General features: G+C 36.7%; 1 protein-coding gene across 1 annotated transcript in view; it reads left to right on the top strand.

Annotated features, from left to right (window-relative positions):
• KDM7A (lysine demethylase 7A) overlaps positions 1 to 13,088 on the top strand; it is a 69,231-nt gene that overhangs the window by 17,164 nt on the left and 38,979 nt on the right. Inside the window, exon 2 of the mRNA XM_074144640.1 lies at positions 11,573 to 11,658. Coding sequence (XP_074000741.1) covers positions 11,573 to 11,658 — 86 coding nt within the window. The remainder of the gene's footprint in view (positions 1 to 11,572; positions 11,659 to 13,088) is intronic.

A 13,088-nucleotide genomic window follows, 5' to 3' on the forward strand; every position in this document is an offset into this window, starting at 1 on the left:
TTACAGATGCATGGAGTGATGTTCCCTGCAATCTGGTTGGTGAGCTGTTGGCAATTTATTGGAATAGTTCTGAGCGTATGTGAATAATGAGGGTGAAGTTACACAGTAGGCCTGACTGGGTCTAGTGACTTCTATTTCCAAAACGGGCAGTCCTACTCCTCATGTCCTTCTCTTCAGGTTACATAGTCCAGCTCCCTCTGATGGATTGGCTCTGATAGTTGTCCGACTGTGCTGTAAACTAACTTGAGAAGCAGGCAAAAAACTGGCTAGGTTAGTTTCTGTCAGATAAGTGAGTGAAAACAGGTTGGCTTGTAACCGGGCAAGTACCAGGACCATTGCAGGGAAGGGGAATGGGATGCTTACTTGGAAGAGAATGAGTAACCTGCCTCTTCCAGTGGCTTCAAGCTGTTAGATCAATGAAAGCTATATCATGTCATTGCTTCCTAAGGTTAGTTTGTCATTTTGGGTTGAACTTCAGCTTCTCTTCATAGGCTGTTTGTGATTCAGTTAATTTCTCTCATTTCCTCTCCTTCCAGTGCCCTCTGTCTTAGAAACAAGTAACTAATATGTCTACTCTTTGTACAAAAAGCCCTTGCTACCTCACAGGAAACTATGCACTGGAACTGGAACTAAAATTTGTGTTGATTGCGGTCAAAGGACTTGGGATGCCAGTAATTCTTAAAACCACATCATAGGCAATGTTTCATTGAGATGGCTAGAGACAGTGTGATAATTAACAGAAGTCTGTGTAAAAGTGGAAGGAGTCTGTGTTGCTGAGGAAGATTGAGACAAAAAACAAAGAATGAAAAAGTTGGGGCAAGCAAACGTGGACAATAGATAACAAAAAAAAAAGCTTCTTTAAATTTCATTTTTTTATGTGTTCATTCAGGAAAAGGGTTGGCCTTCATTTGCTGTATTACAGTTGTCAGTTGCTTTATTCCTGAATGAGTGAAGTATAATTAACTTGTATACTGACTTCCCTTTTCCACCTTCTCATTATCTCTGTAGTAGAACATAGCTTATTTCTTCTTCTTTTTGTGCTGGGGAAATAATGGTAGCAATTTTGAGTAGTAGTTTGTTCTTGGGTAGAATACAACTACAAACGCACTCAGTTAAGATGTCTCTTTCAAGATAACTATGGCAGCTATTTTAAATGGGTTGAAGATTTTGTGGTTTGGTGGGGTTTTGTTTTGTTTTTCTTTTCATAGAATTGAGACAGAGTGTTAGTTCTGCCTTTACAACCACTGTGGTTTGAAGGTATTATTTTAAAGTACTTTTTTTTTTTTTCCTCAGTTGTAAGTTTTGGATTTTTTTTTTTTTTTTTTTTTCCTCATTTGTAAGTGTGGTGAGTTGACCTTGGCTGGACACCAGGTGCCCACCAAGCCACTCTATCAGTCCCCTCCTCAGCAGGATGGGGCAGGCGAGAAAATAAGACGGAAAAAAAACTTGCGGTCAAGATAAAGGTAGTTTAATAAAGCAAAAACGAAGGCTGTCCATGGAAGCAAAGGAAAACAAAAGATTTATTCTCTAATTTCCATCAGCAAGTGATGTCCAGCTACTTCCTGAGAAGCAGGGCTTCAGTACGTGTAGCGGTTGCTCTGGAATTATTGCACAGTTAGAATAACCCTGGCTGGGAATTGAAATAGGGCAAATTACATAAATAAGATGCAGTTACATGTCGGGCTTTTACTAGATTCTTGAATATCTTAGAGAGGAAGAGGTAAACTTTTGTTGGCTTGAAGTTTTGAGGAGGAGATAAGAATGTTTTTCCATGATGTATTTTTAAAGATCTAGAAAACCTTTGTCATCATTGTATAAGGAGATGGTTAATTTCTGTCTTCTTTCTTCCCTTTCTAGTGTCTTCTCTCTTTGAATCAAATAACTAATATGTGTGATCTTCTATGTATGTAAGGCCCATGCTGCCTGTCAAAACAAAGCTGTTACAGACTTGGGTTATAACCAGAGCTGAAATTCATGTTGGCTCTGGTCAGATAAATTGGGACTCCAGTATTCCTAGAATTACTTGAAGTCCAATGTTAATCCTTTTTTCTGCATCAGTTGTGGGAAGGACAGGATAGCTCTCATTTATTCCAGCATACTTCTAGCAGTTACAACTTTGCTAAGACACAGTGCCTGAAGTAAGACTGAGCTATTGTTTCTCCTTTTCTTTGGTATGTCAGTCTGGGAAAACGAATGGGGAAAGATGGGAGGCTGAACTGCTACAGAGAATCTTTCTGAATTCCTGAGCAGAGTGGATGGCTTCACATATGAAGGATTACACCAATCACTGGTTTTAAAGTGCTAAAAAAATATTTTTTCTTCAGATCAGATTGATGTACCTTTTTTTCTTTCTTTCCTACAAATCTGATGTCTTGATTCACTTGTTGGTATCATCCTGGCTTATCTCATCGGTTTCACACTGAAATAAGGCCTTCAACTATCACTGTTGCTTTTGAAATGCCTTTTCGTTCTGCTCTCACTGTCATGTTGTTTACTTTCAAGGTCTGCTGTAGTTTTCTTAAGTGTTATTTTTCTTATCTTCTTGAGGCAGCTTATTTTGCTGAAATCTACACTAAAAGATCTAGGCTCCTTCAGGCTGTCATTTCTGTAAAACAATGATTTTAAGAGGACAAGGACAAAAGTTAATTATAAATACTCTTTTTAAGCAGCTTGATGCAATCAATCTAGTTGAAAGAATTAAGTAGCGACCTCAGTTGGCATAGGAAGGAGGGAGGAATTGGGTATGTGCTTAGTAGATGTTACTAAACAGAAGGAATACATCAAAAGTAGTACTTTGGTATATTAGGAAAAGTACTTCTCATAAACTGCTACACGTAATCCATGATGGTTGATGCTAGCATGAATTTAGATGGGCTATATGTCTCTTCCTAACAGTCTTACATTGTAGTGAAAAGGTTGTTTGACTTGATTGTGTATTTTTGAATGTAGAGCTCTTTGGATTTCCTGAGCATTGTACTTATTTTGACTGGAGTTTGAACAGTAATTTTACTTTTTTTTGCTTGGATTCCTAATAGTTACATGAAACAGTTGTATAGAAAATCAGCCCTCCACACAATCTTTTCATAAATGTAGATGATTAGAAGTAAAATTATGCTGTAATTATAGAAGTAAGATTATAACAAATATTCACATGTCGAAGTATTTTTTTTTAAAGCAATGACCCTTTCTGTCTTAACTTCATTCTTCCAATTTCAATAAATTGAACTAATTATACTTAAAATCCAGATCTTGGAAAGAAGCATGTGTTCGGTTTCAAAAACATATAAACTCATTTTCAGACCAGACTGGAATTACAGAATGGAAGAATCGGTGTACAAATAATGTATGTCAATGTTGTTTCCCCAGGTTTTAGGTACTATGGTGATTATGTTGAATACACGACTACATCCCTAAATATCGGTAGAAAGTTTTGTTGTATCTGTAACTGAACCTGTATCATTATGTAACTTGATACTTTTGTTCCATTGATCATAATTTTCCCATTAGGTTTCAGCTTTCCAGAATCCATTCTGTGGAGTTGAGCTTTCTTTGACAAGATGTCACGTACTCACCTATTTTAGTCTCTCTGCTTTGAGGGAGTGAAAAGCACCATTACTTGAGAGAGAAATTATGTGTACTGATTTTCTTAGTGGAAGAATGTGCATGAGTATTGCCATCAAAAGTGCATTCTGCAACAACTACACTAGTATAACTATCAAACTTTAAATTTTATTTCTGGAGGTCTAGCAAGTCTGAGCCTTTGGAAAGCCCTTTGGATGATATACGTCTACATGTTTGTGTTACTGCAATAATTTGTTTCAGAGAAATCTTACATAATTTAGAAGCAATAGCGTACTTCAAATACATTAGAGGGAAGTCTAAAGCTATGTAACGAACATTTACGTTTTTAGTGTGCAACATGATGGTTGATCTAAAGTAGACTGAGAAATCAAAGGTCAGAGTTTTATGTGTATTATGTCATGGAGCACTGCTGTTCTTGGGATTCTTATGGGTGTTGTAGGATCATGCAGTATTGAATAAGTTAGTGTATTTTGAAGTATTTTGGGAGTTGGCCTAACATGTCATTTTTCTGTTCTTAAGAACTTGGTTGGTGGAAAGTGTGTGAGTGAATATGTACTAAAACTATATATGCTATTAGGCCAACATGCATGAAATCAATGCAAATCTAAAAAATTATTTTTTTTTTTTTTCTGGAGAAAATTGGTAGCTCTGAGAGGGGTGAGTAATTGCTACAGATAACCATTATTCTGTTTTAAAATTTGATTTTTTAAAAAATTATTTTTAAAAAGTATATTTATGCATGCTATTTGAGTTGTATTTATACCGGTCATTTGTTTTTAAAAGGCATTTTGTTTTGGAAAGTGAATATGGCAAAAACAAAAGCTCAAATATCTTTATGTTGGGAACTTATTTCTGTAATTTATTTTAAGGCAGTATGGTTCTGTATCTAGTATTTAGAAGTTTGTCTCTTCTTTAAAATTATTTAATTGCCGAAGTATATTATTGTAAGTCTAAAATTACTAGTATTGTGATTCCAGAATTGTTACCATGCTTATCATGGTAAGACTGAAATAGCAGGTAGTTCTTTGCACTTTCCTGTGTTACTTTTGTGTTTTTCTGTCGGTTCTGTTCCTTTGTTGTAACTGCATGCATTTTTGAAGGGGGCTGTGGAGGAGAGAGAAGGGGAATCTAGCTGGCACTTGAGGTTCAGGTTTTTAAATCTCACTACGTTTATTTTGAGTTTTAGACTCTCCTTCAAATAAACATCATTTTTTAGCTGGTTTTGCGCTATGGGATGGTATGTTGTCTGTCAACTGTATTGTCACACTATGACTTTGTCTTTCTATTCCTAATTAAGTATTTTAATTTTGTCCCTGAATGAGTGGCAGATGTGGCTATTTGGTTGTGGCAGTGACATCTGTAGTACTTCCATTGTTTTAACCTGTAAATATTGCCTACTTGGCATCCTTTTCCCACTTGGAAAGAATAGTCTTGAATTAAATGACTAATTAAAATTCCTTAAAAATTGCCAAATTGACTTCCTACCACATGCTTTTCTTTGCGTTCTTGAGATGGAATAGGAGAAGCTGTTCTTTGCTTAGCTTGCAAGCTTGCTAATTAATTTTGACAATAAATGCAATAGTATTTTGGGTTTTACTGCGCTCAAACAGATAAAGACTGAAAGTAGCAACTGCAGACCTTGTTACAGGTAAAGTTTGCTATAATACTTGCCTACTATTTACAGAGTTATTTGCTCAGTATATTAATAGAAATGCCTCTCATCCATGATGATTTGAAATTCAGTCATAAGACCTGATACTAAAAAGACAAGTGTCAGTCTCTCTTTCTTATACCTGTATATTGTCAGCATAAGATTGCTAAACAGACATCTCTTTCCTATTGTTTAGTAATCACTTTTAGGAAGACAAAATACTGTAGAGATGAAATAACAGAACATTTTCAAATATCATGTATTGAAAATAACATGAAGTTATATATTTGGTAAATAACTACACATAACTGTAACACATACCATTTTATTTTTTATTTATGGGAATCTTATTGTTAGGGCTTCAAAAACCTATCTGAAAAAATGAGTTGGGTGGTGGTTAATTTTTTTTTCTTTGGATCTGTTGAACTGACTTGCCATGTAGCAGCCTGATGGTTTAGATGTGGTGAGAGAAACAATGGAAGTCCATGGTCAGACAGTTGGAGGAAGGAGGGTGGGACTCCTTTCAGCAGCAACAGCTACACTCAGTTTAATGTTATGTGAAACTGTGCCCTCTAGTAGTGAGTTCAGGTTTTGGACAATTAAGGCTGTCCTGTTACTATTGAATCTATGCAACCTCTAGAATTGACTTATTTCTTTACTCATCCCTGTTAAGACACAGTAGGGACTCACTGTCTGTACATCTTCTCAGCTGTTCTGTGGATAACTGGAAATTGAAAAAGGATTTTGGGGATCTGCTTTCTCAGATAATAGGAAACATGCCTATAGCCCTAGTAATTGTCTATAGCCCTGTAATCCTAGTAACAGGGAAGATGCTCTAATACCCCTAGCGTTTTTCCACTGTTCCAGGAATTTTGTTGATTTTTTTCCTACTGGATGTGAAGACACATGCTTTTTTCTTGTTTTACTGGATAAAGCCTGCAGTGCTTTCTGAGGCATAGCAAGGAAAGGTTGTGGGTGCTGGTGCAAAGGTGGACTTGAAGAAGATGATGTGCAGAGTTCTTGTTCAGAAATAACATAGTAGAGAAACAAAAAGAACATTACCCATAGTGTTTATTCAGGGAGAACATAGGGGGATCTTGGAAAATGTAATTTTCGGTAATTTTATAGCTTGGGATATATGCAAGGTATTGTGCCTAATTAAACATGCTAGCAAGAATCTTGAACCTGCATTTTTTTCTGCACAATGACAGCAAAAAAGTCAGATAGTTCAGATCAGACTGTGGAAAACCAAGAGGTATTTAGGCCTGATCTTTGTGTGTCCCAAGACTTAAAAAAACCTTTGGCTCAATTTTGAGCTGTAAGGCAATGTGTAATTGGGAAACAATATCTACCTAACAATAGCTGTTGAAGAAATAGTAGATGTTCCTGTGATGGCCTGTCACGTTTCCCCATCTGTTAGGTGAAGCTTATAGATACAAAGTTTCATGCTGGTGTTGAGAGAAGTGGAGGCTACTGAGGGAAGCTTCACAAGAAGTACAATTGTGTCTCGACAGAAGAGTCCATTAGATTGTGTTCTGCGTGCTACTGTAAGAGGGAGAAAAAGGCGCTTATAGAATTGCAGTGATGTTGGAAAGGAACAGAAGACAGAATCCAAGAGGATGGTGTCCTCTGTACAACCCAGCTTCTTGACAAGTTAATTCATTTTTTTCATGTTGAGTATGATCCATCTGTTTTCTGCAGTCCTTTGATTAGATTATCAAGAATTACTTGCATCTCTTGATTTTCAAGATTGATTTTTTTCAATATGCCTAGTATACAGAAAATCTCAGAAATTTCCTAATAGGAATAACTTGCCGACAGTTGATAATCCGGCCTGTTAGTCTTTTCAGTGGTGACAATTAAACTGGGGAAGTGGGCATCCAAACTTTATTCATATCTTGACAAGTGTTAACTTCTGTAGTGCTCTGTGTGTGTAATCATTCCCTTTTGTACTTGGAATTTTATATAAAGGTGGATTATATATGCTACTTGTTTTAATAAGATAAAACAGGTTTTCAAGTAGTCATATCCCTTTAAGAACACTGAGGATAAGGCCTTGAATCCAGAGTGCTTCGAATTTTTTTCTTAAACCAGGATTCTTTCAGTCAGACCAACATAGGCAGTTAAGCAATCTCAACAAGTGTGGTCGTGCTTGATAGTATCAGAAGTAAGGAAAAGCCAGACTGAACTGAGAGTAAGCACGTATTAGATTTGGAAGGTGCAGCAGCCTGTGTGGTGACTGATGCGGATCCAATACTTGTTCACAATGTCATGCTGCTGTAGGAGAGAAGAGGTGCCAGGTGCTTTGGGTGTTTTACTTTGGACAACCATGCAGTCTTCAGGGAAAATGCTCTCTTTAAATGTTTTAGACTTCTGCAAACTCCTTGTACAAGGCATTCCGGCATAATTGTGAAGTAGTTGTTGAATCTGTCATACCGAACTATTTGTACTCATCTCTTAAATTCTAAATTAATAACAATACTGCACTAGAGAACAACCTCTGAAGGATTTTTGTTTCCCTTGTGAAAGAAGCCTTATTTTCCCTTTGCAGAAAAGCAGAGGTCCATTGGTATCTATCAGATATGTTAGATAGTCCCCTTCTGATTGTTTTTGGTTTACACTTGCTCTTTTTATGTAGCTACAAATGTAATAATCACATAGAAAGTTGAGACTAAATCAAAAACATTCACCTTCTACCGAGACTTAAGTCTGCAGAATTGCTTCCTTGGACTTTGAATAACAAGGGGTTTCTTCAGTTGCCAGGGGTGGACATGTTTTTGTATGTGAGAAAGCTTAGGGCTTCCCCAATTCTTATACTGCCTCTTGCTGACCTTGCATTGATACTAGACACCTTGGGGAAGTTATGAAAGTCTGACCATTCAGAGACTGATATCACAGAGTCTTATTTTTAACTATTTTTTTCTACTTTGCTACTGCTTCAAATGAAATTGGGCCTGTTCAGGCCTTCTACCTTCATGAACAGAATTAGAGATGTATTTTTGCATATCTCCTACAGTTGGTTTTTTAATTATGATTGCATTTTATTTTGTAATACTGTAAACTTTTCACTATTTCTGAGGATTAGTCTACAGCCTCCCTGCAGGAGATGAGCAATTCAGAAACTAGGTAATATATACTAAAAACATTTCAACCCAAATGGATGGCAAGGTGAAGGATAATAATGATATTTCATTCAGGAAAACATCAGTGGATTGGGAGTGTTACTGTGTTTGAGTATGTTAATGCTTTCCAGGCTCTCTGTTACCTCTTGGTGACCTCGCTTTGATGCTTGAGGTCTGAAGTTGCATTTACCACAGTAATTGATTGCTCGCTAGTAGCCAGAATGATTAATGTCAGATTCACCTGTGTATGTTGGAGAAAGGGACTCAGGAAAGTGACTTGTAATGGTGCTGTATGTGATTGATGTGCTCTGTGGCATCCTTGGCAATGCTTGTTCTTGCAGGTGCTGGCACCTCATTTGCTCTTTGCATCAGTCAGGTACCTGCTAATAGATTAACTTCCAGTATCTCCCAGTTAGTGTTTTGCCTTTCCAGTTAATTCTGAGTTTAGAGCATAAAGAGTAGAACGAAAATGTTTGCTTTCTTTATTGAATGGGTGTTTCAGGTACTCTAATACCATTCCAGTGTCACTTGCTGTCTCTGCACACAAAGCCCCATGTGCCTTCAAGAAAGGTTATGGAATTAATCAAGTCAGAGAAAGTGTTTAATACTTAGCTTGAAAATAAAGCAGAAACACTGTTATCTGTAACATTCTACAAAAAACAATAAAACTAACATCCTTAAACACAATATTCCAGACAACTATCAAAGCTTGGAGGTATTTTTACTACACTTTGATGCACAGGTCTTATTGGTAGTCAGCAAGATAATCTGATTGGGGTGATGATGTATATATCAGATATCAAGAAAAAGGGAAGGGTGTAAGTGAAGTTTTCCCATGGAGCACTATGTTTCACTGAGTAATTGTGCAAACTTGATCAAGATACATTCTAACATAAACATCTTTAGCTGATCAAAAATCAGAAATTAGCTAACTGCATCCTGGGCTGCCTCAAAAGAAGTATGGCCAGCGGCTCGAGGGAGGTGATTCTACCCCTCTACTTTGCTCTCATGAGACCGCACTTGGAGTACTGCATCCAGCTTGGGCCCCCAACATAAGGAGGACATGGACCTGTTGGAGCAAGTCCAGAGGAGGGCCACAAAGATGATCAGAGGGCTGGAGCACCTCTCCTATGAAGACAGGCTGAGAGAGGTGGGGTTGTTCAGCCTGGAGACGAGAAGGCTTCAGGGAGACCTTATAGCAGCCTTCCAGTCCCTAAAGGGGGCCTACAGGAAAGGTGGAGAGGGACTCTTCATTAGGGAGTGTCGCGATAGGACGAGGGGTAATGGTTTTAAACTGAAAGAGGGGAGATTTAGATCAGATATCAGGAAGAAATTCTTTACTGTGAGGCACTGGAACAGGTTGCCCAGTAAAGTTGTGGATGCCCCATCCCCGGAAGTGTTCAAGACCAGGTTGGATGGGTCTTTGAGCAACCTGGTCTCGAGGGTGATGTCCCGGCCTGTGGCTGGGGGTTTGGAACTAGATGGTCTTTAAGGTTCCTTCCATTCTGTGGTTCTATAATGGGATTCCTAAGAATGTATAAAACCAGCCTTCTCATTTGGGGCTTTTAGAATGTACATTTTTTTAAAGTTTTCTTACAATACATAGGATTGAGTCACTCATCTATTCTATAAAAAGAGAGAGAACACAAGCAGAAGGAAATGGGACATGCATTTTAAAAGACTGCTTCTGCCATCCTTTTTATGTATGTCAGCTGACTTTCCATGTAGTAACAATTCCTGTAGTTGTGGTCTTAAAACAGATACTAAATATTGCAAGAATTGTGATGAACTGTGGCAGCTGAGTTTTGTATTTACATTTTAAAATAGTATGTATATAAAAAGGCTATATAATTTTTAAATTTCTTGTGGTATGTAGTGAATGGCAAAGTAGAAGAACCAGCTGAATCTGTTTACAGAGAATTCAACACTATCACTTCTTGATAGTGACATGGGAGATACTCTTCAGTTTCAGATTTTATTTGCTCATTGGTGTGCTTTGAACACTAGACCGTTTAGTGTATTGTTCTGGCAGCATGTACCAACACTTACTGGAGCATATCAGCAGTTTTGGCACTAGGCTGCTAGGGAAAAGACTTCTTGTCTGGGTCATTTCAAAGCTTCGGTGTTTAAGCTGTCATTACACTCTTGATGTGAAACGGGTTACCTGAATGGAGTAGTGTTCAAGTTCTCCTGTTACTACAATGCATTGAATATAAATATCTAATTTTGGTGTAAATGTTCAGTGTTGTAATCTTGCTTCTGTATCTTGCTTAAAGTGAGCGATTTTGTGTCAATGAACTTTTGAGAGAAAGAACTATGCCAAGATTTGAATTCTACCAGCAAGCAGGCATTACCTTTTTTTTCCTTGAGAACTTTGTGCAAAAGCACACCTCCAATTGACCTCTAGTGTTTCAACTTCTAAGAAAATTAACTTCATTTTGGCTTTAGAATTGTGTTATTTAGATATACAGCAGTGTAGATGTTTTTGTTGTGAGTGTTATGCAGATCTTCAACTTTAATCCCACTTCGACTGTTTTATATGGGAAAAAACGGGGACTGAGAAAATGTTATATCTCTCCAGTGGTCTTAGAGATACTTGTTGCTATTTTAAAACAAAAACACTTTTACAAGTGATTTGTGTGGTTATTTGTGTAACTTGCATAGCTAGTACTAGTAGTGTAAAGATTTCAGGAGTATACTTCATTCATTTGTCTTGGGGGGTAGGAGTGAGTTATGTGCTTTTTGCAGGAAAAAAAAAAAAAAAAGAAAAAAAACCCCAAGAAAAAATCCACGATGTCTTCTCTAAACTGACAGTACATAGACTTCAGATTTTTTTTTTTTTAAATCATAAATTTTATAAAGAAAGTTGCTTGAATGATTTCTTGAATGATTTTGCGTAAACTGTTTCCTGTAATTAGGATCAAAGCTTATTTTGGGGATGAGGGGTAGTGGTATATATTATGGATTCATTTTTAAATAAAATTGATTCTTACTTTCTTTTTATGAGGTTTTTTTTTAAAATGGCATTTTTTGTTCAGTGATAAATAAATTATTACTCAAAATTTATGTGTCGACCCAGTAGTTGAGATAATTTTTTATCTCATTATGATTTTGTAGACTGATCATGTTCTGGTAAAGACTTAAGGTTTAATTATTTTTAGCTTAAAAAATAAATCACGCATGTATTCTCATTAACATTTTAAAAATATTATTCCAGCTGCGTTGGGGTAGAGGAGCACCATGCTGTTGACATTGATCTATACCATTGTCCCAACTGTGCAATTCTGCATGGACCTTCTCTAAGTAAGTATGGGTTATTCAAATTCCATTTTACACTTTCAGACTGTTTTCTCTCTATGTACAATTGAAAAAGACTGTTCAGAAGAACATTCAAGATGAGTTTGATTATTTAGAAGGTACTGGTTCTACATGACTAACTCTTGAGCTGATAAAAACCCCACAAACCAAAACAAACCATCCTGAAAGTTTCCGTGACCTGGAGATGCTGATAAAATAAAAACTACTGCTATAGATCAGAGAAATCAAAGTACACAGAGGCAAAAGAAAACAATCTGGAATTGACAGAGAGTGAGAGAATGAAAATTAGGGAATCATCATTAAAAAAAATCCAAAAGATGGCTTAAGTTTCCTATATTTGCCTAGGAAGGCAACTTTGACAAAACGTAGAAGTTAGCTGTCGTACCTTTCTTGATGATTGTAGATATATGCCACAACAGTCTAGTGAAATCTGGAATATTAACTTCCAGATTTGTTGTGTTGTTTAGTTTTGTTTTTCTATTTATGTCCTTGAGAGTTACACAGCTCCAAATTTCAGGTTTCTGATTTATAAACAAGTTTCCACCAAGTTCCTCGTGTGTTTTTATGAGTTGCCAGAAGAGACTGTGAAACAGAGCAGCCAGAGACACCTCTCCTCTGGTCCTCCTTTCAGTAGGTAAATGTGCTATAGAGGTCTGCAGTGGAAAGATAGTGGCATAGCAATTCTGAAGAAAATAGTTTTTATCTCTCTGTAACTACTGAAAGGATACTGCTTTATCCATACTTTTTTCCTTAGATTTTTCCCCATGATTTCTGTTCTCAAAAGGAAACAATGTAAAAAGGAATTTTCACCTTTCCAACAATGAATTAAGTTTCTGTGTTCAGACCTGAAAAATGTTTATACGCACCGTATGTCTTTAACCTCCAAGTGCTAAGTCATGGTCATCTGTGTTTTCTAATGTGTTTTTTTTTTTTTTTCCTTTTACTTGAAGACCATGTAGTGATTTATAGTCAGCAGTGACTTAAGATCTAGATTTTTTTTTAAAAGCTGAATTTACTTTACAATTTACAAATAAGTTTAAAACCACTCCACTCTCACTGGTAGTGATAAAGCATCACTTATGGATCTAACTAATGTACGTTGTGTGATATGTATCTTGTATAGTATTTGAGTTCAGGGTTAGCTATTTCTAGGTTACGGGCTAAAAGGTCAGATAAATGCTGGTTTACATGCTTGTAGTTTTTAGTATTCCAGTTGTCATTTTCAGTTAAAAATCTGCATGTCGCTCCTGTAAATCAGAATATAAATAACAGCCGTTTATTTCCCCAACTTTCTGCCTGTTTTTTTAATGTGAATTAGAGGGACTAGGAGGAGTAGAAGGGGGATTATTATCAGACGTTCAAAATAACAAGCTAGTAAATTTGAAACTTCTTTTCTCTTTTTCATTTGTGAAAAC

This window comes from Numenius arquata, chromosome 2 (genome assembly GCF_964106895.1).
Source record: "Numenius arquata chromosome 2, bNumArq3.hap1.1, whole genome shotgun sequence".
Classification (NCBI taxonomy): Eukaryota; Metazoa; Chordata; class Aves; order Charadriiformes; family Scolopacidae; genus Numenius; species Numenius arquata.